The 25,462-nt window shown below is 39.9% G+C and overlaps 2 protein-coding genes across 5 annotated transcripts in view; one reads left to right on the top strand and one right to left on the bottom strand.

Moving 5' to 3' along the window:
* ENO4 (enolase 4) overlaps positions 1-15,464 on the top strand; it is a 28,980-nt gene extending 13,516 nt beyond the window's left edge. Inside the window, exons 8-14 of the mRNA XM_007469640.1 lie at positions 358-414; positions 2,619-2,786; positions 9,447-9,572; positions 11,165-11,360; positions 12,870-12,937; positions 13,449-13,566; positions 15,304-15,464. Of these exons, the coding sequence (XP_007469702.1) occupies positions 358-414; positions 2,619-2,786; positions 9,447-9,572; positions 11,165-11,360; positions 12,870-12,937; positions 13,449-13,566; positions 15,304-15,464 (894 nt within the window). The remainder of the gene's footprint in view (positions 1-357; positions 415-2,618; positions 2,787-9,446; positions 9,573-11,164; positions 11,361-12,869; positions 12,938-13,448; positions 13,567-15,303) is intronic.
* A 2,511-nt stretch (positions 15,465-17,975) lies between these two features.
* Positions 17,976-25,462, bottom strand: part of SHTN1 (shootin 1) — a 116,924-nt gene continuing 109,437 nt past the window's right edge. For all 4 annotated transcript variants that reach the window (XM_007469596.1, XM_007469591.1, XM_007469593.1 and 1 more), the window contains one exon: positions 17,976-19,711. In XM_007469596.1, coding sequence (XP_007469658.1) covers positions 19,700-19,711 — 12 coding nt within the window. In that variant the 3' untranslated portion in view covers positions 17,976-19,699. The remainder of the gene's footprint in view (positions 19,712-25,462) is intronic.

Genomic DNA, 25,462 nt, shown 5'->3' with positions numbered 1-25,462 from the left:
GCACACAGCAGGAATCAGGACATGATGAGTGAATAATTACTTATATAAGTAGAAATGCATGAACATGTATATCCATACCTCATACATGTGATTGGAGGCAGAATGTAAGGATGAACTAAAGGGAACATGCGCCTGATTTTGAGAAACAGTTTGAGGTTTATGAAATTAAAGAGTGGCTGGCATCATCCCTGTGTGTGTGTGTGTGTGTGTGTGTGTGTGTGTGTGTGTGTGTGTGACTTGCAGTGTGACTGGCTCAACCCCAGAGCAGTGGGCAGGCCAGAGGACATGAAGCTCTGCTTGCTGCCACAGACGTGTCTGAAAATCCCGAGTGATATGTCTTTATCTTCTGTCTCGCAGTCCCTTCCTCCAAAACCAGAGACAAAAAAAGGTCATAATGGAGGCAAAAGAGGTCAAGTAAGTAAATGTATTTGTTTACCATGCTTCTGTATAACAGTTCATTTCTATATTCCCTGCCCCTTTTCCTCTCCCAGTCATTTTGCTCCAGGACTGGCCTAACACAAATGGAAATCAAATGGTGATACTGCTTCAGGGGGACTAAACCAGGCAACCCTCAGAGCTGGAATATCATTCTGCCCCCACCTCTCTGGCAACAGGCTGCCAGGCCATCACTGCTTGCAGTTGTCTGGCCAAGTGAAATCTCAGAGGGCCTGGAGAGGCTCTTATGACTAATAGGATTACATGGGAAACCCTCTAGGTGAAGTGCTGGGGAAGATGAATCTCTCTGAATACTAGCTCAAAGGCATATAGGATGTTTTGGCTCTTAATTTTAATACTACCAAAGAAAGAAAGAAAAAGCACAAAAAGATAGAAGTTCCTTCCTCTGGTCCCCCAAAAGCACTGAGGCACCATTTCAGATGAACCATTGCCAGAGCTCAGATTTTGCCAGGAGGGTCAGGCAAACAAGCCTGGTGAAAATGGGCTGCAGAGCCTCAGCCAGCTGAACTTGATCAGTCCATCACTTTGGTGACTGTGGGCGCTCTGACAGATACACCTATTATATGCCTGACTTTCAGCAATATAGTTAGAACAACCAACAAGAACCCCGAAGATAATGCAAATGGATGAGGGTTGCTCACATGTGTGATATTTGCTCTGATAACCCTGCAATCACTACCTGGATGTCAGGGACTTCAGGGTCCGTTGAAGTCATCAGCAAGAAGGACTAGTAAAGGAAGGAGAGAGAAGGACTTGGTGGAGATAAAAAGTTAAGTTCCTCCTTAAACTTGGGAGAGAGAAGAGAAATGTGTGAACAGATACAGCAGTAAGTAAAATCCTTGACAGGTGTGTATACTAGAATTGGACCTTGCAAGAGAGGCAGGGGCTGGTGAGCAAGTAGCAAATCTCAGCTCTGTTCCCTTCATTCCAGCAGGTTGTCTGATGTATTCTGAGAAACTTAGACCAAGATCAGCCCTTCCTGAGATCAGCTTTACTACTCCCCCCGCCTCCCCACCATCAGAAACAGGATAGATGATAGATTCTAGAGAGGCAGCCATACCAGAATTAGAGGCATGGACTCTAGCTCAACTACCTGGATTAAAATCTGTTCCAACTTACTCAACTCTCTCTTAAATAGGGATAATAATGGTACCTGCTTCATGGGATTGATGTAAGGAGTAAATGTGTTTACTTTATGTAAAGTGTTTAGAATGATACCTGGCATTTAGTAAGCACCAAGTAAGTGATGCTTTCATAGTTTTGAAGACTCCGTAATGAAACTCCTTAACTGACACACAAAAATTTCCCCAACTATTCCTTTGCCAAATAAAAGGTTCCTCTCACTGACATTAAAAATGTTGGATGGTTCTTATAATTAACTAGTACTATCATCAGTAAAAATAGGATATTTATACCTACTTTCATGTTTGCTCTTGAGACTGGTACACACACACACACACACACACACACACACACACACACACACACACACCCTTTAGTGATTCTGCTTCAACTTACATTAAAATTGCATAGTGACAATTTATGATGAGGGCACGTCAAGGCTGACCTTGCAATCGAAGCCTATGGCTGCCTGTCCCCTGAGCTCATTTGGGTCCTCAAATCTTCCACTGCAATGCATCCTCAGTGCTACATCCCTTTAGCTGAAGTCTTCAATCCCTTTTAAAATAAAACCTTTCCTGAAGGAGAGTTAAATTTTTAAGTTTTAACAGTTATAGTCTTCTAAAGGAAAATGGAACATAGGAAAGAGCAGGTTTGGAGGAAGAAGGCAGTTAGGGACAGGCAGGACAGACATTTACAGGGACAGCCTGTAGAGTCACCAACCTGGTGGTTATGGCTCAGGTGAGCCCGTGTACAATGATAGAGCCAATAAAGAGATAATAACATGGGCAACAAAAGAGAGCAAAGTGTGTTCCTAGGTCAAACTTGAAAACCGTGGGAGTAAGATAATTATTCCCAGATACTGCAAGACAATCATCTGCCCGAAAATATGCAGAGATGAGTGGGAACTAGGGGCAGGATTAATCGAGAATCAGAGGACCTCGTGTTTGGAGAGCTGTGTCTGGTTACAAATTGCCAGCCACTGGAAGCCCCAAGAACCTTAATGTGCTATATTTACGTGCATGATTTTCTTGATCCTGAAGCAGCAGATCACCAGCAAGATGTCCCATCTTGGCTGTTTAACCATGAATTATGACACCATAGAGCAGCCACTGCTCCTAATACAAGGAATCTGTGCGAACATGGGGCTAGAAATGGGAACGGATCTCCATCTAGCCATCAACTGTGCTGCACATGAACTGATGGACTATGTAAGTTTCCACTCCAGAACATTTACTTTTTGTTGCAGTCTCATTGTTTTTAAATTAGAACTCAAAAGAAGAGCCTATCTGTACGTATTTCCAAAGAAATCCTATTTTTTAAGCTAGTATCATGGGAGGGGTCCAAATATACTGGAGTTGAGAGAGGCAAGTTACCTAATGACCAGACAACAACATAACCAGATAACTTTAAAAATTAACAGAAATGTCACCATAATTATATATAGAAATTCTGTAATAAAAATGTCTAAAATGGATTGCTTACATTGAAATCATGAAAACTATTGAAAAATAATTTAACAAACTGGTATGTTCTGCAGAGTACATTCATTTGGTTGGTGAATGCTGAGTTGGTCAAGCATAAAAAGTGGGTCAGTTGTAACTATGACTTGATAAGCCCTTCTAGACATGTGGTTCTTCGAGTTTCTGCTGGTGATTCACTTTTTTTTTTGAATTTTTGCATTTTATTTTATTTTTTTATACAGCAGGTTCTTATCAGTTACCTATTTTGTACATATTAGTGTATACATGTCAATCCCAATCTCCTAATTCATCACACCACCACCCCCCGCCACTTCCCCCCTTGGTGTCCATACGTTTCTTCTCTACATCTGTGTCTCTATTTCTGCCTTGCAAACTGGTTCATCTGTACCATTTTTCTAGATTCCACATATATGTGTTAATATACGATATTTGTTTTTCTCTTTCTGACTTCATTCTGTATGACAGTCTCTAGGTCCATCCACATCTCTACAAATGACCCAATTTCATTGCTTTTTATGGCTGAGTAATATTCCATTGTATATATTTACCACATCATCTTTATCCATTCGTCTGTCGATGGGCATTTAGGTTGCTTCCGTGACCTGGCTATTGTAAATAGTGCTGAAGTGAACATTGGGGTGCATGTGTCTTTTTGAATTATGGTTTTCTCTGGGTATATGCCCAGTAGTGGGATTGCTGGATCATATGGTAATTCTATTTTTAGTTTTTTAAGGAACCTCCATACTGTTCTCCATAGTGGCTGTATCAATTTACATTCCCACCAACAGTGCAAGAGGGTTCCCTTTTCTCCACACCCTCTCCAGCATTTGTTGTTTGTAGATTTTCTGATGATGCCCATTCTAACTGGTATGAGGTGATACCTCATTGTAGTTTTGATTTGCATTTCACTAATAATTAGTGATGTTGAGCAGCTTTTCATGTGCTTCTTGGCCATCTGTATGTCTTCTTTGGAGAAATGTCTATTTAGGTCTTCTGCCCATTTTTGGATTGGGTTGTTTGTTTTTTTAATATTGAGCTGCATGAGGTGTTTATATATTTTGGAGATTAATCCTTTGTTGATTTGTTTGAAAATATTTTCTCCCATTCTGAGGGTTGTCTTTTCGTCGTGTTTGTAGTTTCCTTTGCTTTGCAAAAGCTTTTAAGTTTCATTAGGTCCCATTTGTTTATTTTTGTTTTTATTTCCATTACTCTAGGAGGTGGATCAAAGAAGATCTTGCTGGGCTTCCCTGGTGGTGCAGTGGTTGAGAGTCCGCCTGCTGATGCAGGGGACACGGGTTTGTGCCCCGGTCCGGGAAGATCCCACATGTCGCGGAGCGGCTGGGCCCGTGAGCCATGGCCACTGAGCCTGTGCATCCGGAGCCTGTGCTCCACAATGGGAGAGGCCACAACAGTGAGAGGCCCGTGTAAAAAAAAAAAAGAAGAAGAAGATCTTGCTGTGATTTATGTCAAAGGGTGTTCTTCCTATGCTTTCCTCTGAGAGTTTTATAGTGTCCAGGCTTACATTTAGGTCTCGAATCCATTTTGAGTTTATTTTTGTGTACGGTGTTAGGGAGTGTTTTAATTTAATTCTTTTGCATGTAGCTGTCCAGTTTCCCCAGCACCATTTATTGAAGAGACTGTCTTTTCTCAATTGTATATCCTTTCCTCCTTTGTCATCGATTAGTTGACCATAGGTGCGTGGGTTTATCTCTGGCCTTTCTATCCTGTTCCATTGATCTCTATTTCTGTTTTTGTGCCAGTACCATGCTGTCTTGATTACTGTAGCTTTGTAATATAGTCTGAAGTCAGGGAGTCTGATTCCTCCAGCTCTAATTTTTTTCCCTCAAGACTGCTTCGGCTATTCAGGGTCTTTTGTGTCTCCATACAGATTTTAAGATTTTTTTGTTCTAGTTCTGTAAAAAATGCCATTGGTAATTTGATAGGGATTGCATTGAATCTGTAGATTGCTTTGGGTAGTAGAGTCATTTTCACAGTATTGATGCTTCCAATCCAAGAACATGTAGATCTCTCCATCTGTTTGTATCATCTTTAATTTCTTTCATCAGTGTCTTATAGTTTTCTGCATACAGGTCTTTTGTTTCCCTAGGAAGGTTTATTCCTAGGTATTTTATTCTTTTTGTTGCAATGGAAAATGCGAGTGTTTCCTTAATTTCTCTTTCAGATTTTTCATCATTAGTGTATAGGAATGCAAGAGATTTCTGTGCATTAATTTTGTATCCTGCAACTTTACCAAATTCATTGATTAGCTCTAGTAGTTTTCTGGTGGCATCTTTAGGATTCTCTATGTATAGTATCATGTCATCTGCAAACAGTGACAGTTTTACTTCTTCTTTTCCAATTTGTATTCCTTTTATTTCTTTTTCTTCTCTGATTGCCGTGGTTAGGACTTCCAAAGCTATATTGAATAATAGTGGTGAGAGTGGACATCCTTGTCTCGTTCCTGATCTTAGAGGAAATGCTTTCAGTTTTTCACCATTGAGAATGATGTTTGCTGTGGGTTTGTCATACATGGCCTTTATTATGTTGAGGTAGGTTCCCTCTGTGCCCACTTTCTGGAGAGTTTTTATCATAAATAGGTGTTGAATTTTGTCGAAAGCTTTTTCTGCATCTATTGAGATGATCATATGGTTTTTATTCTTCAGTTCGTTAATATGGTGTATCACATTGATTGATTTGCATATATTGAAGAATCCTTGCATCCCTGGGATAAATTCCACTTGATGATGATCTTTATGATTTCTTTCCTTCTGCTAACTTTGGGTTTTGTTTGTTCTTCTTTCTCTAGTTCCTTTAGGTATAAGTTTAGATTGTTTATTTGAGATTTTTCTTGTTTCTTGAGGTAGGCTTGTATAGCTATGAACTTCCCTCTTAGAACTGCTTTTGCTGCATCCCATAGGTTTTGGATCGTCGTGTTTTCATTGTCATTTGTGTCTAGGTACTTTTTGATTTCCTCTTTGATGTCTTCAGTGATCTCTTGGTTATTTAGTAACGTACTGTTTAGCCTCCATGTGTTTGTGTTTTTTACATTTTTTTCCCTGTAACTGATTTCTAATCTCATAGCATTGTGGTCAGAAAAGATGCTTGATATGATTTTAGTTTTCTTAAATTTACTGAGGCTTGATTTGTGACCCAAGATATGATCTATCCTGGAGAATGTTCTTTGTGCACTTGAGAAGAAAGTGTTACCTGCTTTTTTTTGGATGGAATGTCCTAAAAATATCAATGAAATCTATCTGGTCTATTGTGTCACTTAAAGCTTGTGTTTCCTTATTAATTTTCTGTTTGGATGATCTGTCCATTGGTGTAAGTGAGGTGTTAAAGTCCCCCACAATTATTGTGTTTCTGTAGATTTCCTCTTTTATAGCTGTTAGCAGTTGCCTTATGTATTGAGGTGCTCCTATGTTGGGTGCATCTATATTTATGATTGTTATGTCTTCTTCTTGGATTGATCCTTTGATCATTATGTAGTGTCCTTCCTTGTCTCTTGTAACATTCTTTAAAGTCTATTTTATCTGATATGAGTATTGCTGCTCCAGCTTTCTTTTGATTTCCATTTGCATGGAATATCTTTTTCCATCCCCTCACTTTCAGTCTGTATGTGTCCCTAGGTCTGAAGTGGGTCTCTTGTAGACAGCATATATATAGGTCTTTTTTTTTTTTTTTGCGGTACACGGGCCTCTCACTGTTGCGGCTTCTCCCGTTGCGGAGCACAGGCTCTGGATGCACAGGCTCAGTGGCCATGGCTCACGGGCCCAGCCTCTCCATGGCATGTGGGTCCCCCCGGACCGGGGCACAAACCCGCATGCCCCACATCAGCAGGTGGACCCTCAACCACTGCGTCACCAGGGAAGCCCTGGGTCTTGTTTTTGTATCCATTCAGCAAGCCTGTGTCTTTTGGTTGGAGCATTTAATCCATTCACGTTTAAGGTAATTATCAATATGTACGTTCCTATTACCATTTTCTTAATTGTAATGGGTTTGTTTTCGTAGGTCCTTTTCTTCTCTTGTGTTTCCCACTTAGAGAAGTTCCTATTGTATTTAGTGTAGAGCTGGTTTGGTGGTGCTGAAGTCTCTTAGCTTTTGCTTGTCTGTAAAGCTTTTGATGTCTCCATTGAATCTGAATGAGATCCTTGCCGGGTAGAGTAATCTTGGTTGTAGGTTATTCCCTTTCATCACTTTAAATATGTCATGCCACTCCCTTCTGGCTTGTAGAGTTTCTGCTGAGAAGTCAGCTGTTCACCTGATGGGAGTTCCCTTACATGTTGTCATTTTTCTCTTGTTGCTTTCAGTAATTTTTCTTTGTCTTTAATTTTTGCCAATTTGATTACTATGTGTCTCGGCATGTTTCTCCTTGGGTTTATCCTGCCTGGGACTCTCTGTGCTTCCTGGACTTGGGTGGCTATTTCCTTTCCCATGTTAGGGAAGTTTTCTACTATAATCTTTTCAAATATTTTCTCGGGTCTTTTCTCTCTCTTCTCCTTCTGGGACCCCTATAATGCAAATGGTGTCTAATGTTGTCCCAGAGGTCTCTTAGGGTGTCTTCATTTCTTTTCATTCTTTTTTCTTTATTCTGTTCTGCAGCAGTGAATTCCACCATTCTGTCTTCCAGGTCACTTATCCGTTCTTCTGTCTGCCTCAGTTATCCTGCTATTGATTCCTTCTAGTGTATTTTTCATTTCAGTTATTATAGTGTTCATCTCTGTTTGTTCTTTAATTCTTCTAGGTCTTTGTTAAACATTTCTTGCATCCTCTCGATCTTTGCCTCCATTCTTTTTCCGAGGTCCTGGATCATCTTCACTATCATTATTCTGAATTCTTTTTCTGGAAGGTTGCCTATGTCCACTTCATTTAGTTGTTTTTCTGGGGTTTTATCTTGTTCCTTCATCTGGTATATAGCCCTCTGCCTTTTCATCTTGTCTGTGTTTCTGTGAATGTGGTTTTTGTTCCACAGGCTGCAGGATTGTATTTCTTCTTGCTTCTGCTGTCTGCCCTCTCTCACTTTTTAAATATAAAAGTATTTCTAAGTTATTGAAGTTTTTGGAGAATAATTAATAATAGTAATTAATGTCAAATTCAGGGCACATGACCAAATACTATTCCACTTTAATTTGTGATTCTTTTAACTTCAAAGGAAATCTTGAATAGTATATAAGAAACCTAAGTTTCAGCTGACTTCTAAAAGTTTTTACTTTCCTAAAGAAACTAAGCGCATAAAGGAATATTTAATGTAATTTCGTATTCTTCACATAATCATTGGTTCCTAGGCATACCAGTAAAAGAAATAATTGCATGTTTTCATCAGCAACGTATACCAAGAACTATGAAAATACTGACTGCTAGTGTTAACTAGAATGAGTATTTATTGCTTATATTTAGTAAAATGCTTTAGCTTGATATCAGATAATTCTTACAGTGTTCAAAATCATTATCATTTCCTCTCTGACAAGATAGGATTGCATACGTTTTGCAGTATAGAAACTGAGAGTTCTTGCTGCTATATTTTACGTGAAAAGAAGTATAGAATCTTTTCAATGATGGACTTATTAGGAGCCTGCTTAATTCCAATGGAATCCATTCTATTAGCAACAACAGGAAGGCATTAATAAATCAAAGAGCCATTCTGGTCCATTCCACCTCCCTCCCAGTACCTAAATACCCCAGGTGCCATCCCTGGACACAGACTTGAACTGGACATAAGGGTGCTGTGTTTACAGAGACTACACTAGATCCTCCAGCTTCGTTTACTCCTATGCTTAATGACTTGGCGGTGTTCTAGACTTCAAATGAATGGGTTGCACTAGAACTCCACTTTCAAAACAGTATTGTTACTACTAGACTTGCATGCTTGCCTTCATGTAAGTCTCTTTACATTTCATATTGGTTGTTAGTATCTCAAAAGCTTAGCCCCGCTTTCAAATTTTAGAATATTTACAGTAAACAAGCTATTCATTCACTGTGAGCTGAACAGTGGTAGTTCTAGTGAGCAGGCAGGTCTGCATTGCTATTCTGTTTATGAATTTATGTTATTGCCCATCTATCCAAGCAGTATCTTGCACCACGTTATAAAACTTAAGTAAGAAATTAATCCCCTCCTACTTTTTACTCATTTTTTGGTGCAGAAGGCTTCATCTGAAGTCATTGGGAAGAGATCTATGGGGCATCCAGAGGAATGCTGACTTGATTTTTCCCAGGTTGACATTTAACAGATATTTAAAGTAAAATGCATAGATTTCTCAGGTGAATGTGGCCTGGAAATAATCTGTTTGCAGTCTTTTATATGAAATGAATGAAAATGAATTTGAATCACATCTTTAATGTTTGAAGAATTCATCATTTATCCTTTAATATCTTCCTTATACTTATCAGAGTAAAGGAAAGTATGAAGTGATGATGGGAACCTACAAAAATGCAGCTGAGATGGTTGACCTGTATGTGGAGCTGATCAACAAGTTCCCTTCAATTATTGCCTTAATTGATCCTTTCAGGAAAGAGGTAACAGGATTCAACTTGAATTTTATAATAAAACAGAATAAAATATTTCTTTTGGATCTGTAGATTTGAAATGTGTTGTAATTTGGGCTGGGGCTGAGTTGCTTTATTTTGGCATTTTTGAGAAAAGGCACTTACTAAGCAAATGAATAGCAGAAACACACAGGAGTGTGCCTGTCTATGGAATGAAACAAGTATCTCCCAGCACTTCAGGAATACCTGGGTATTTACAAGCAGCCTAACTGATGGCAGGCAAGCCCAGTGTGCTAGCGGGTGCTTCAATAGGTTAATCACATATCATTTCCAAGTGCTCATGGAAACAGGACTTCAACTAGGCCAAATGTTTTTTAAACCTAAATCCAGTTACTATGCATGCATAGAAGTTACAAAGCCATATTTTTATTTATTTATTTATTTTTTGTTTTTGTTTTTGTTTTTTTTTGAGGTGCACTGGCCTCTCACTGTTGTGGCCTCTCCCGTTGCGGAGCACAGGCTCTGGACATGCAGGCTCAGCGGCCATGGCTCACGGGCCTAGCCACTCCGTGGCATGTGGGATCTTCCCGGACCAGGGCATGAACCCGTGTCCCCTCCATCGGCAGGTGGACTCTCAACCACTGTGCCACCAGGGAAGCCCCACAAAGCCATATTTTTAAAAGGTGTGAGATATTGAGGTTTCTGATTTATTCACACTAATGCATCTAATGCATTTTTTCACACTAATGCAAGGTTGTTTATGTGCCATAGAACTCTCTCTTCCTAACCCACTTAAACTTCAAAACTTACATTCTTGATTTTATGAATTTGAGAACCATTAGATATAGTGAGCAGGTACCCTCTTTGAGACAACTCACCTATTTAAATTTGAGGGACAAAGAGAGTGCTGGATCCTACTGGAGCCCCAGGCTCTCTCAGTCCCATCTTTCCTTTCACAGACTGTGCTACACCCCAGCACTTGTGGAAGATGCTGAGCCTAGTTCTTTAATCTTGCCAGACCCATCTTCTGCTTCTTGTCCTGAGGCTCTGGCCACAGCTCTTTTTAATGCAATAAGATGTACCTGCATGGTCTGTTCTAATGGGACAGGTTGAAATCTGGTACAATGGCTGGGAAGACTGTATATTACTATTTAAATAATGAGCATTTCATTTCATTTGGTGGTCTCACCAATAAAAAATAAGGGTGTTGGGAATGAGGGTCTACATCCCTGCAGGCTCATTTCCTTCAGTTGCCTTTTTACCAGAAATCTCCTAACCAGCCAGTCTTCAGCAGCATCATGGATAACACAGTGGGTAGGAAGAGGCTGTGCTTGACGGACATCAGAATTAATGTGGAGAATAGCATTTAATGTGTATTAACATTTTATTCACTAGATCTTCAGGCTCAAATTTAATCACTCTAAGTTTCTGTTCCGTGAAGCTTGTTAGTTCGTGTGGCTGTGGTATGGGCAACATGAAGCCGCAGATGCAAACAAACCAAGCCCCCCACCCCTGTTTTGTGTCTCAGAAAGGTGTATAACTGATTATGTGCTGTATGATTCCTGTCGTTTTGTGATGATGTCCCATACATTGTAATGATCAGTTCTTAAATATTTACCCAGGACTCTGAACAGTGGGACAGCACCTACAATGCTCTTGGTTCCAAGTGTTACATAATTGCAGGCACCGCATCCAAAAGCATCTCTAGACTTCTAGAGGATGGGAATGTTGGCATCCTCAGATGCAGCGGGCTGATCGTAAAACACACAAATCAAACTACAATGTCTGACTTGGTGGAAATAACCAATCTTATTGACAGTGAGTAAACGTATAGCTCTGAAAGACTCATAACGAACTTAAATATGCAGTGTATCAGTTAATAAAAAGCATGGAATAAATCTTGGAAGAAAAAAACACCCCAACCATTTGTGATTCGGTACTGGAAAACAAAATGCAGCTTACTACTGATTCCCTTCATAATGTTCCAGTAACAGCCCTGCCCGGGGGCCCTCCCCTTCAGGGAGGGCTACCGCAAACAGGTGGCTGAGGCCACAGCCCTCTCAGCTTCACAAGACACCACAGTGATTTTTTTCAATCACTAGCCCACAATGGCTTTTTTTCAACTCCTCAAAAGTTTCCAACTTTTTACAGCCTTGAGGTCTTTGAACATGCTGTTCCTTCGGCCTAGAATGCTTTGCCCTGTACCATTTAGTTGGCTAACTATTCCTTCAGGTCTTTTTGCCTTAAATGAAACCTCTTCAGATCTGTATGCCTTCCCTGACTTCCCCCACCCCTCACTGGCTGCTCTGAACCTTTCTTATCCTATATTTTCATTTGTAGTACTGTTCGCAATTACTTGTAGGCTATTTAACGTCTGGTATCCTCTACTAGACTGTAAGTTCCCAGGAGTTCATGGGAGTTTTGTTCACTTATGCACAGGGCCTGAAACATGCATGTCGTGAGTGGGTCTCAGGAACTAGGCAGCAGGCTGGTCTCAGACCTGGAGCAGGACTCAGAGCGAGCCTGGCAGCCAGGGGCCTGGGCTGGTGCCAGAGGATGGAATGAAATGCCTGTAGTCCCTTAGCCTGCAGGCTGCCCTGGTCTACGGCCCAGGCAGGGTGGCGTGCAGGTGGTGGATGGAATGCCCCAAGGCCTGGTCTTTCCTCCTGGGCCTACCTCTCAACAGCCATTCTGTCATCCACTCCAGATAGCTGCTGTAACTCCTGCCTGTAAGACACAACCCTGTCACCATAGGAAGAACTCTGGCTTTGCAGTCTTGTAGACTGTGCAAATTTTAAGGGGTTTTGAGATCTTTAAGTGATTGCTTAAATACTATCAACACCGCTTTCCTAATAAGTCAACATTCAGAATGACAGATTCCTTTGAATAGAATTTTACATGAGTTGTGAAATCCATTATTTAGGCATATGATGGCCTTGCACTTACTGTATATTTTGACTCAAAGATGCACATTGAACATGATTGACCTTGAATTGTGTCTTACAGCTTAGAAATGCATCAGTCTAATTTGAGCATTCTTCCTCTACAGCGGTAATAATGGTGCCTCTTACAATTTATGGTATGTTAAATTTGATGAAACATGGCATTCATTTAGTATTTATCATCTAAACTACTGCAAAGGGGTAAACAAATAAAATCAGGGTAATAAAAATGCAAACGTTTGGGTTAGAATTCTCAGGTGGTCAAATAATTGACTCTTCGCAGTTTTAAATCTCTGGCAAATTTTAAATTTTGATACCAGAGGCTCATATATTTGATGATTGTTTCCATACCATCTAAAACTGAAAAGAATTCCTCTGCTTATAGGTAAGAAGCACATCGCTGTCTTTGGAAGTGCAGAAGGAGAGTCGTCTGATGACAGCCTTGTCGATTTGGTAAGTGCTGAAAACCGGTCAATTGCAGAATTGCCAAAACACTGCTTTTATCCCGAATTGGTATTTCAGAGAAAGGCGGTCTGTGGCAGAGAAAGTCATGTAACCTTTTATGAAACAGACTTGCTTCCTCCCAGACAGCTAATCTTTGAACTTTTAAAAAGAAGAAAAATTGAAGTCCTGGTAAAATGATGGGCACACTTAAATGACTGGGGTGTGCACTTGCAATCTTGCCTCCTAAAATGAAGTAGGAAGGCCAGAATGTTCTTAGATAAAAATCAGCATGCTTACATGACTAGTAGAGCATCTGATGTACAGTCACACTATCTCTTTACCTTTGACACTTTCAGCTTATAAGCAGGCCACTTTACTCATGTAACAAAATGAGAAATTAATTTAATGAGAGTAAAAACAAAACAGCACACAGGGGCAGTGTCCTTTCTCCCTAAAGAACTGTTTGTAGTTTAGCAAAATATGACTCCATTTAAAATAAGCTGTTCCCTCACCTCTTTAGGCCGTTGGACTTGGTGTCCGGTTTATCAAGTTGGGAGGTCTTTCTCGTGGCGAACGGGTGACTAAGTACAATCGCCTCTTTACTATAGAGGAAGAACTTGTCCAGAATGGAACACTGGGTATGTGCTGCTTTCTTGCTTAGTTTCACTTAGCCATGAATAAGAGAACAAAGATTGGGAGATGGGGGAATAGAAGTCTCTCGGCAGGAGGGCAGGGAAATCCAAAGACTATAAATAAGTGCTGACAAAACTAGGATGGCATTTGCCACGTGTATTGTTTTCTTAATGGATTATCTATTTACCTGAATGTTTAAAACTCTAGCCCTAATCTTGATGAATAGGCTGTGTGATGCTTTTCAATAGACTTAATTGATTGGAATTTCCAAGCCTACCTTTTGTTATGGTCCAAATTATACTTAAGGTTTTCCTGCACAGCCCAGGAAAGTTAAAGGTGGATGTTTTCCTGGTGGTTCTTGGCAACAACTCGTTTTACTCAAGTAGATAGCATGTTAATTTAATGTACCTTGGAAAGGCTATGGTCTCAAGAGAGATGAACCAATCATTTACGACATCAAACTTTGTAAATCTGCAATGGGTAGAAGCACCTTATGTACTGGCTAATTGGAGAGCAACACCCCAAATATACATTTTTACTCTATGTATTACTGACTGTGATAGCCAAAACAAAGCATGCAAAGACATTTAAAGAGACCAATAGTTGTCTTGGAAATTCTAAAACTATTTTGTATTTTAAAATAGAATTGATATACTGCAAAAAAAAAAGTATGTTAATTAAGCAGTGCTGACATACTTGTATACCATAAATGAAACTATTAAATGAGATAGATGTATTATAGAATGTATTGTGGAACATACCAATTATCGAATATGAAAGCAAGGAAGTACCATTTTGTGACTAATAGGCATTTTTTAAAAGCGACCAAGAGAAATATTTAATTATTAATTTGTCACGTTTAACATAGGTAATGACCTTGTTTTCTAGAAAACAAAGATATAATTGGGAGACTAAGTCATGCAAGGGCAGTCAAGTTACTTTGTATTGTTTAGTGTGTAACAGTCAAAAGTTACTTTGTATTGTTTAGTGTGTAACATGAAGGCTTGTTTTTTCAAATAGGTAAAATTATACTGTTCCTACGTATCAGTCTGATTATTTTTTTTGTCATCCTGACTTGTGGAAGCTTTAGTTTCCTTCAGTGACCTATCACATTTCCAGCCAGACTTCACCACAAGGGAAACAGCTGCTTCAGGGCATCAAAAAGGACTCTAGTGACTGGAGGCCCAGCCCCTCCCTGGTGACAGTGCTAGCCCCTGAGCATTCCGGAATGGATTAACAGATTAATGAGGATTTCGCTGACATTGGCAGGGACCAAAAAACTGGATCACTGCACTGAGAGATTGAGTAGGAAATCTTGTCAAAAGCTCAGTCATTAAAACACTCTCCCTGCCCAGAAACACGTGGAACCTGACTGGAATAGTCTTAAGTCCTCAGTGGTTTACCTTGGAGTAGTTAGTTGGCAATGGTCTGTCTCACGCAGAGTACCAGCCTTTCCTCTAGTTCATCTTCCTCTTATCCTTTGCTGCTCAGCCTCTGCCCAAAGTCTGCTGTAAACCAAATGTTCCAGAATGTTGTCTAAGGGTACACTGCAAACTCAACAAGTGTATTGCAGTTAATGCATAAACAACATGCCCACTTTAAGGTGGTTCTAGAATCCTTCCTAATGGTGATGTGACACCTCTGGACAGTTCTAAAGATGATCTCCTTTAAATTATGTAACAAAGAACGTCAAAATTGGCACCACTGGATTAGACAGTAAAATTTATTGTTGTTTTTAATAGGGTTCAATGAAGAACACACGTTTTTCTACTTGAATGAGGAAGCCGAAAAGGCTGCCATGGCTGGTGAGCTTCCTGAGCCCCCGGAGCCCATCTTCGCCACAGAAGTTGTGGAGGAATCAGCCATGAGTGTCTTCCGGGCGGGCTGCACACCCACCAGCTGACAGCCACACCCCTGTAGGATTAGACTCCGGGGGATCTCAAGTATGTCTTCATTTTGGTTTTGGTCTAAAACTTCACTAACTCGTGTGCTTTTTCTTCTTTTAATTTCACTGTTTGGTGAAATACAGAGATAGTATCTTGCCCGGAATTATACCTGTGAACCCTGTCTTCTGGCCATCACATTTCTATGGGGATCTTGTTTGTATAGGAGCTCTCCTGTCCATTTTGGGGGGTCATGACCTAGTAAAAGAGTACAATATTTTTGCCACCAACTCCACACTCAGTTCAAATACCTCATACTTTACAAGTCAGAACATTTCTGAAAAAAATCTTTCACACTAGGAGCTCTCTCTGCCAGGACGGTGTACATCTTGTTTCATGGATTTTTTAAGAGCCAAATAGCTTCCTCTCACTTTCCTACACTTAATTCCCTTTTCTCTGATTCCCATCTCTTTCTAAATTTTAGTTGTTCATCTATCATTTATATCTTTGGGGGTCTCCTCAGGTCCTTTTTGGAACAAGAATGAGCATAAGTGAGTAAACACATCAATGAATGAATATTCTTAAAGCAATTAAATGCCCAATCATTTTTACTACAGCATCTAGTAGGTGATTTAAAATGATGCAACATATAGATTGGCTGAATTGTCTCTTCTGAAAGCCAGTATCGGGGTTATAGCAGAGGATGACCAGGAATAAACATATTCAAACACATACCTATCGATATAACAATATCCAACTGCTTTATATGATTTAGATTCTCTGTTCAAACTGTTACCTTTTGTCTTTCCCCCAAATTACATAAATTGCTATGTACTGACCTGTGGGAGAGTTGGCTAAGTTTAGATTTCTGATATATTCTGTAAGTTTTTACTAAGCATACTGAGGACCTCTCCTTTTGAAGAGTACTAAGAGGGGAAGGTAATGGCCTTACGGCAGAGCCAAGGCCTTACTCTAAAAGCAGTGATTTAAAATAGGCTCAGTGGCAGATTCTCTCAGAGCACAGGGCAGGAGAACTGGTTGGTATCACTCTAAGTTGGGAGAACTGTGTCACAGTTTGTTGTTGCTACTGCCTTTCCCAATGCTTAGCAATAAACAACGGATGAGTGTTCAGATAGCCTCTGCACATGTACATGTACACGCACACACACACACACACAGATGAAATATTGGAGATCGTATGAGAGTATGCCCTGGAAATGTGACAAAAATTATAATTAAATGAATGAAACTAGAGAAAAAAGGTACAACCAAGTTAATAACTGAATAACTACATTAAATTAACCAAAGAGGTGATTTATTACCTCAAGCAAGTCAACACTTTAATTTCAGCGCTGAGCACAGCCTAATTCACCGTTTCCTTACTTGAGGATTGGGGTCACCAAATGGATGTGTAGCATTTCAAGTTTTTGAAAGTGATAAGCATTGTTTCTATTTATATATTTTCTCTCTCTCTACATATATGTTAAAGGATATATAATAGATATAAAACATATATATATATGGAATCACATGTAAAGAGATGAAAGAAACTCATCATACCCTATATTTAAAAATGGCAGTGGGACTGGGAAATGTTAGTGCTCCGAAGAAACTTCAAACCAAATCCAATCCTTAAGTGAGGGCTGCTTGATGATCTTCCTAAGGTCAGCGATGATAAGAGATGGTTATCCATTCTCCACAACTTATTGCCATATAAACTGAAGCTGTTCCATGATGAAAGTGATTAAACATGTATAGTGTGCGTTTATAAAAATCATCCAAACTTTGTTTTTAAGATTCTGTGATACAGACTATACACTATACCTAACATACAACCTAAAAATGGTCTGAAAGATTAACAATAATCTCTACCTGTACTACTCCATTTCTAACAAACATTTACTGTTAACAAAACAGGTAAGGAAGGAGGAATTACTGGTGAGTAGCCAGAGCCAAAACATGCATCTTGTTTTAACTCAGGCCAATCAAGGCTGGGTGGTTACAGCCCTGTTAATTCCCTCCAATCAGAATTTCCACAGGACTGATCAACTGCTGAAACCACTGTAGGTGAGGAGTTCATGTGAGACTATCTCAGATACAAAAGGATGCTAGAATTAATGTTAGCAAATTAATTTTAAATGCTTTGTGATGTTGGTGAAGAAATAAGCAGCTCAGAAAAGGCAAGAACACTTTCAAAATATTGTACCAGTGACTAAATGTTGCCTGGTCCAGCTAACACATTTCACAAATGATTAACTCCTTACCCTGGAAAGGGTGTGTGATTAAATATGGAATGACAAGTGTACATATTTTTATATTCCTAAATATGTGTAAGACACATGCCAGCAGACTGATAACAGACACAGGAATGCAGAAAGCAGGAACAAAGAATAGAATTCCTCAAAATAAACCATTTTGTGGATTATTAAAAATTACTAAAGTTATAAAGTCTTACACAATTTTCATATTAAAGAATGTCAAGTTTGGGGAACTAAACCAAAAATGTCAATAACCACAATTGACCTTTAGTAGGAAACTGTTGGTGCTTTTTAATAAGTGTGGTGAGAAGAGTTCAAATCACAGCATAACAGAACTTGTTTAAGTGAATTAATGCAGTCTGTAGTTAGTATATCATATAGCAGTATTATTCAATTAGGGGAAATCACAGTTGAAAAACATTACATTTTAATTCCCTATGAGTAAACTGATAAGTAACTGTAAAATCATCACTGGAAAAACATGGAGACAATCAAGCATGATGAGCCTACAGAAAGATAATTATCTCCAAATTTAGGAAGTACATTTACCTGCCTATTCACCTTCTCAAGCCTATGTTTAGCATACGTGCAAAAATAAAACACAACTACTGCAATTATTACTATCATTTTCTTTTGCCCTTAGGTGAGAAACACCTGACAGCTTCATGCTGAGCTATGCTAACAAAACTAAACCTTTCACTTTCTTTAATAGTAAAATTACCATTACTGAATCACTGTCATAAAAAATGCACTCAAGTACATTACCACTTATTTTAAACAAACACCAGTTTTGAAACAATCAACTTTGAAAAGCTGCATAAGTTTTTTTTTTAATCCCTGATTACGTTGTATTTATTCACTGTGGTAGACTGAAACATTGTATTTTTAGAGACTACCACCTAATTTCTTTGAAGAGAACAACAGACCTGTGTAATGTAGAACAGCAGTGAAGCAAGACAACTGTATGCCTGTCACCCATCTCCAGTGAACATAAGAACTGTGATAAAATATGGTCCTTGTGCCACGTGAGTCCATGAGAAGACACAATTAACTAACAGCACAGAGCACACGGCTCATCAAGATAATACTCTATTCAATTCAGGGTTTGGACCTCACCTCAATTCTGCCTTCTGGCCACTAGAGCCTTCCCTCCAAAGTCCTTGGGAGGCTGTGGACACAATCAATAGTATGTGTTTTGCATCCCACAGTTAATAATGTGTTGTAATTAACACTGGGTATGGGACTACTAGTTTGACATCAGCTCCTGAATTTTAAGCTTATCTCAGTATATCCTAGAAAGTAATTTGTATGCCACAGTGCCTAACCATTTCCATGCTACTGAAATTTCTCCATCAAAAAAGGATCAGACCCAAAGCAGAAGCTTCTTTGGGGGCTTTTAAAATCACCTTAAGCTAGTCACTTCTGTTTATCCAATTATACACAAGTGCTGCAAACTTTCATCATTACATTTGATTAGTGGTATGCACATTACCTAAAAAGATAACATGAATTTTTTGTAAACTTCTAAAAGAAGTCACACTTAATACAGTAACTAGAAAAAAATCTTATCCCTATAAAGATTTAAAAAACTACAAAGAATGTGTACTTTGCTAAATAGCTTACTTATATTTATAAGTGAACTTACAAAAGTGACATCAAAAAAGAACCTATACTCTGAATACAGTGGACAAGAACAGAATGTCTATAGCCCTTGCCAATACACCAAAACTAAATCATGTGCTTGTTGAAAAGGACTTCTGAGCATATCCGCCTTCTGGTTTATGGATCAGCAGTTGGAGCTGTCTGTATCTCTTATTTTTTCAACACTGTCTTCTTTGTCTTCTGGTTTAATTTCACCTTCATCATCCTTGTGTTGAGTTGGATCTTTTTCAGCGACCTGGTCTTTGGTTTGGGGTTCATATGTGGAAACAGGATCTAAAACTACAACTGGTTCAGCTTGTTTTTCACTGCCAATGTATTGTCTCCTGCATCCAGTGTTACTGGGAGGCCTAGGGGATGAACAGTTAAACAAAAAAATTAAAAGCAGAGAGAAAAAACATTTATCTTTCAGATTCCTGGATTCAGATGAGCAAAAAACCCAAAACATTCTAAGTCTAATCAACATGCAAAAAGTGGTCTCTGAGGTGCCAGCCATTACAAAAAAAAAAGCTATTAGATTACATATTAGGAGCACAAGGCCAGAAGACGGAAAAAGAGCAATTAACTGCATAAATGTTAAAAAGCCAAATGCACCTACCTGCTGAATTGCATGCTTTTCTCACAGAAGCACAAAGCTCACGGATACTCTGTGCACACCTCCCCACTGCCTGCCGCCCCCAGACTCCTGTCCCACCCCCACTTAGCTGGAAGGAGCCAGTTAACCCCTCCCTTGTGTGCTGGGGTACATGTGATTGCAGATTAGTTCTGAGACTCCAACAAGGAGGGAAATAATCCACTCCCATCCCTGATGGGCAGCTGAGAGATATGCCAGCTGCTGCCATTAGTGGCAAGAACAACTCTGGTCAGACCTGTGGAGGGATGAGGGAAGGAACAAAGGCAGATGGGAGAATCCAGAGAAGAAGCTGAAATGCTAAGTTACCATATACACTTTTTCTAAAAAAGGAGAATCATGTTTAAGAAATTTCTTATTGAATTTCAAATGCAGTTTCTTTTTCCACTGAGGTTCCCTTTCTTCTCTTCTAAGAAGCTACTGCTTCTCAAGCTAAATGGGCAACAATTTCCTTGTGGAAACAGAGATGTCCTGAAACACTCTTCTCTTTTCACGTGTCAGGAAATTAGGCTGTGGGCACCTAGTCCTCTCAGAAGTCAGGTCAGAAGCCATCATCTGAAGGTACTGGACTGCTGACCTGATGCCTGGAGGTTGAAGGGTGTGTAGTAGGCAGGGAAGAGGCTATTCAGACTTATCTGCTTTTCTTGGCAAATGCTGGGATACTAACCATGACCCAGCACGCCCCTGTCCCACATCCACCTCTGGATGTCAGGATGTGTGCTGGTGAACTGTTGGCCAGGGTCTGCCCATTGCTCCACAGGCCCCTCACCAGGACTTGATTTCTACTATTCCCTGACCCCCTAGCTCAGATCCGCTGGTTAGACACTCTCTTACCACCTAATACTTCTCCCTTGTTGGATTTACCACAGTTGTAATTAAATACTGGCAACCAGTTGTTTAATGTCTCTCTCTTCAAGTAAAATGTAAACATCCATGAGGTGGACTGTTCAGCTTTGTTCACAGATCTATGCCAGCACCCAGCGCAGATCCATTTCTGGAGTAAACAAATGAGCAAATACGAATGAACTACTACTGTGTGTGAAAGGCTCAGAATGAATGTGCAGAAACCAAGGCTTTGGTGTGAGTAGGTCTGAAGGTCTCTCTTATACAACAAAAGTAACAGAACAAATGATCAACTATTGAGACAAAGTGGCCTGCACGATCCAGCCACAGGTACCAAAACTCAAACCCAGTGACCACAGTTTTATCACCTGGTACTATGAGATCTGTCCAAATGTCTGAAAACCACTCCATAGGGCTATCCAGTTATACCGTGTGACTTGATCATCATTCATAAGTGACTAGCACATAACTGTCTTCTTTGGAGGTGGTAAAAGCAAAAAGATGACCTGAGAGGAAAGCTATACTGTAGCAAGGACAGATTCCGTTATTTTTGCCTGGATTTGGCAACACCCTTGTCATTAGAAAACACCATGACACTGCCCATCTACCTTGGCCAAGGATCCACTTCTCAAGATATCTGTTAACTGTGCGTTGGGAATCAATATGGGATGTAGTTACCCAGGTGGTATCTGGCTTGACTTTCTCTGACCCAGGCAACACCTGGAAGGCTGAGTCCATTAGGGTATGGTCAGAGAAGTAAACCCCCCATGAATGGCATAAAGGATTCATTATAGGCATTAGACCTCAGGCAATGGAGAGAGAGAGTTAGTTAGGCAGTCTACGTGAGTCTGTTGCCTCTGTGTATTATGCTGGGCCTGAAATCAGCAGGTCTTGCAGCTGAAAAGGAAGATGGGTGAAAAGTGGCAAGAAGCTGAGGACAAACCAGAGCTGCATCTGTCTTTCACAGTCTCCAATCCCGATGATGCAGATGAGCTGCAGGGTAAACTGGAGCCCTTCCACATGGACTTGCACGTGCACCTGGCCTAAGATTTGGGGAAGCTGGAGGGGAGATGGGGGGAGCTGGAGAAACTGTGGGCCAGCTGTGCCACATGCCAACTAGGTGACAACGCGCATGAATTGTAAAACAGTCTGCCCTACGCACTTTCGGGAGCATTAAAAAAAAAAAAAAAAGACTATTATGTCACTCCCACTTTCTAAATCTCGTGCAAATTTCTCCTGTAGACAACCCTAACCTGGAAACACATGGGAAAGGGAGTTCTCGGAAATGAAGTTCCAAGTTCCGGCCTAGCTAAAGTTGTTACAGTCAAAGCCACACAAAGTCTGCTGGTCAAGTCCCCAGTGTGGTTCCACTACCTGGGTCTAAGCCTCATTGTATAGAAGCCAGCCAGTCTGCTCTACGCATGCAAAGCAAGTATCCATCTCATTCTAGGTGAGCAACTTCCATCAACCCATACTGACCTTCATCACTTTTGTAGAACTACCACGGAAGTTCTCATGCCCATGTGTGTCTGCAGATAAAATGCTTTCTTTATCAGCTGAAGGCTGAAAACTTCCAGGAAGCTCTCAGGGCTCCAAAACAGCAGCAAATGATGTTGACTGAACTGAAAACTCAGAAACTTTGTATTGCCAGGCTGAAACTGTCCTGGAATTGTCTCAGTCCAGAGAATTGTTCTTTCCTGAAGTAGGCTTCTCAATAATAGATTAATCTATTATTAAGTCACCTGTACACTCCAATTTGAGAACACCTTTATTATCACTGAACTTGGCACAGTGGAAAATTACGTGTTGAGAATCAGAGTAACTACCTTCTTGAAGCTAATGACCACTGACTTGGAATCCCAGTGGCTTAAGGCTAAAAGAGACTATGGCAATCATCTAGTCCAACTGGTCCTTTTACAGATGAGGAAAATGAGGTGTGGAGAGAGGGAAAGCCTGACCTAAAATTATACAGCTTATCAGTGGCAGAGCCAGGACAAGAATCAGAAGCTCCTATCTTCCTGTTCCTGATTTTTCCACAACATCACACAGCTATTTACCAAAGGCATCTTCCAAAAACATGATAATGATGCCACAGGCTAATTCTGGCATGTTTACTGATTCTTTCTGAATCCCTGTTTTCAGCTTCATCTTTCAGAACTATAAATATAAAATCCATCCCTTCAAGCTACCCCTCGTTTTGTTCTGTATTTTTTTCTTCCTTTGTGACGTAAAGCTAGCTCTTCCTGGTTTGACATCATTAAGTCCATTCCTGGTTCCCATGGGGAGCTGCCCAGGGCTCCTTCTGGAATGAAGGGCCTTCCTCCTAGGCTTCATTTCTAACTCCATTCCCATCTCACGGGAAGAGCCAGAAAGCTCCATCAGTGATGTTGCCAAGAACGCAGGCTCTGGCTCTAGGCAGCCATAGTGGCAGGTTCTATAAGGTTAACTCTGAAGCTTCTCCCCCAAGGTAAAAATCCCAGCTGCTCAAATGCAACAATCCAACGGGAATTGCCCTATACTATTGTTCCGTTCAATTTTTCTTCTTTAATTCTTCATCTAAGAGCAATGGCCACAAATAAGGAATTAAAATTCAGTATTCATAAAAAGTACAGCAGACCTTCTCCTGTACGCTGGAAAATCTCCAAGTAAAACTTAAATTTTATAGGTGACATAAAGACTAAAATCATGGAATGTTCAGTCTGAGAGGGATTACTGACATGAACTAGTCCAGCCTTTTCATTTGTCAGGTGAAGACACCAAACAAGAGTGAGTTACATGATTTGTCCAAGGGCACACAATTTGTCAACAGCAGATACAGGATTAAAATTGTGGACTCTTGACTTCCTGTCCAGTACTTTTTTTTCTTACCACAACATACTGCTAGTGATTTTTAACCCAATCAAATAGATATTTTCATGGGTCATTTTAAATCATTTGTTAAGTGCTATTTCAAGACAAAAAGAAAAACCCAAAAGCAAAATAAAAGCTAGGAGACAATATATCAATCTATATACCACTCTGTGAAGCCTGATGCCCAAGTACAACTTGGTTGCTCTTTTTACAAAGCAGTTATTTCTCCCCCAACTGCAAGAGGGCCAGAAGGTAGGGCTGGGGCAGATGAGGCCACTTGCTGGTAAAAGGAAAAACCTGACTCCAACTGGTACTGGTACCAGAAGAATCAGAACAGTTGCAAACGGTATTGCCGAAGTTGAACTTTATAATAAAGGGACTCAGTCACTTATCGGACCGTGTTACAGGAGATGAAATTGCAGCATTCTAATTTGTAAAAAGCACATCATGGTTTGCATTCAATGAAATTCCTTTCAAAATCAACTTTCCACATTCCAATTATATTCAGCAACATTCGAGCTAACATTTCAGCTGCAATTCAAATTAACTAATGCCCAAAAGAGTCCGAATAGACATGGTTCTGAGCTCAACTGAATACAATCAAAGCTCATGAAATGAAGGGGGAAAATGCTTATTTCATGCAAATTCTGCATATCACTCAAGCTTAATTCTACTGATAATATAAAGGTGGGACATTTTGAACATTACAGTGAATGAAACTTTTAAGCAGTGAGAGTTATTTTATAAAATGCTACCTCTGAAAAGCTGATTGCCAAACAGTGTAAAAATGGTTTGAGGCATAAATGTCAAGTTCATTTCTATTTCACTTCTGAGGTAACTATCTTTCAAATCGCAACAGCTGGACTATTTAACACAATCTGGTGAATCAAAGTATAGTTCTTCTCTGGTCTCCCAGCGGGACGCCTGCATTAGTCTGTGGCAGCCATCCAACAGATGACGCACAGCCGGATGGTCTGAACTCTGTTTCATTTACAATAAAAATGGATAAAGCTACAATCATATTTACCACCTTCAAGGACAGAAAACGGAAAGATTTAAATTTGTCTTTATAAAGTAGTTTCCTGGGAAAACTCCAAAGAGGAAGTCAGTTTTATATTCTCCCTTGTGTAAAAATAGGAAGTCTTACTTTTTTTTCCCCCCCAAGCCCTTTATACAGTTACTACAGCAGTGAACAGCAGTGGCATTACAACAGAAGTAGGTTTTACTGTTTCTCTCAGACATCCCATTTTTCAGGATATTTTAACACACTTATCCAAAACTTTCCAAAATAAAATTTCAAACATAAGATGAAACTTTCTATATTATTGCTAATTCTAATACTTTTAAATATAATGAAGGTAGGAAAAACAAAGCTAATTTCTTTTGGCTTTGTGTACTTTTTGAAACTGCGTTTTAGCGCAAAGAATAAATTAGTTTGCCAATTTGGGTCAGCTTCTATTTGACGGAAAAATAGATATCATTTAAATTATGAAAAATAATATTGTTAAACAACAGAATACCGCCATGGTTGAAAATCTGACATCAGCTTCTAGATGCTGATTTGCCGTAAGATTAACAAGAATTCCTTTTTAACAGAGGTAACAATGGCTGGGCAAAGACCTCTGTGTCCACACTGAGCCATAGTTTCTTTGGTGGAAAAACTGCAGCACAGCCATCTCAGTGCACGGGTTATATCTCAGACCACAGTGCACGTTACGAAGCCTTGTCCCAGTTCTTTTATTCTTCTAGTGTAAGCTGGACTGCGCACATTTACAGA

Source organism: Lipotes vexillifer, unplaced genomic scaffold (genome assembly GCF_000442215.2).
Source record: "Lipotes vexillifer unplaced genomic scaffold, Lipotes_vexillifer_v1.1 scaffold240, whole genome shotgun sequence".
Taxonomy (NCBI): domain Eukaryota; kingdom Metazoa; phylum Chordata; class Mammalia; order Artiodactyla; family Lipotidae; genus Lipotes; species Lipotes vexillifer.
The sequence above is the reverse complement of the archived record's forward strand: the minus strand, read 5'-3'. Positions and strand labels throughout refer to the sequence as shown.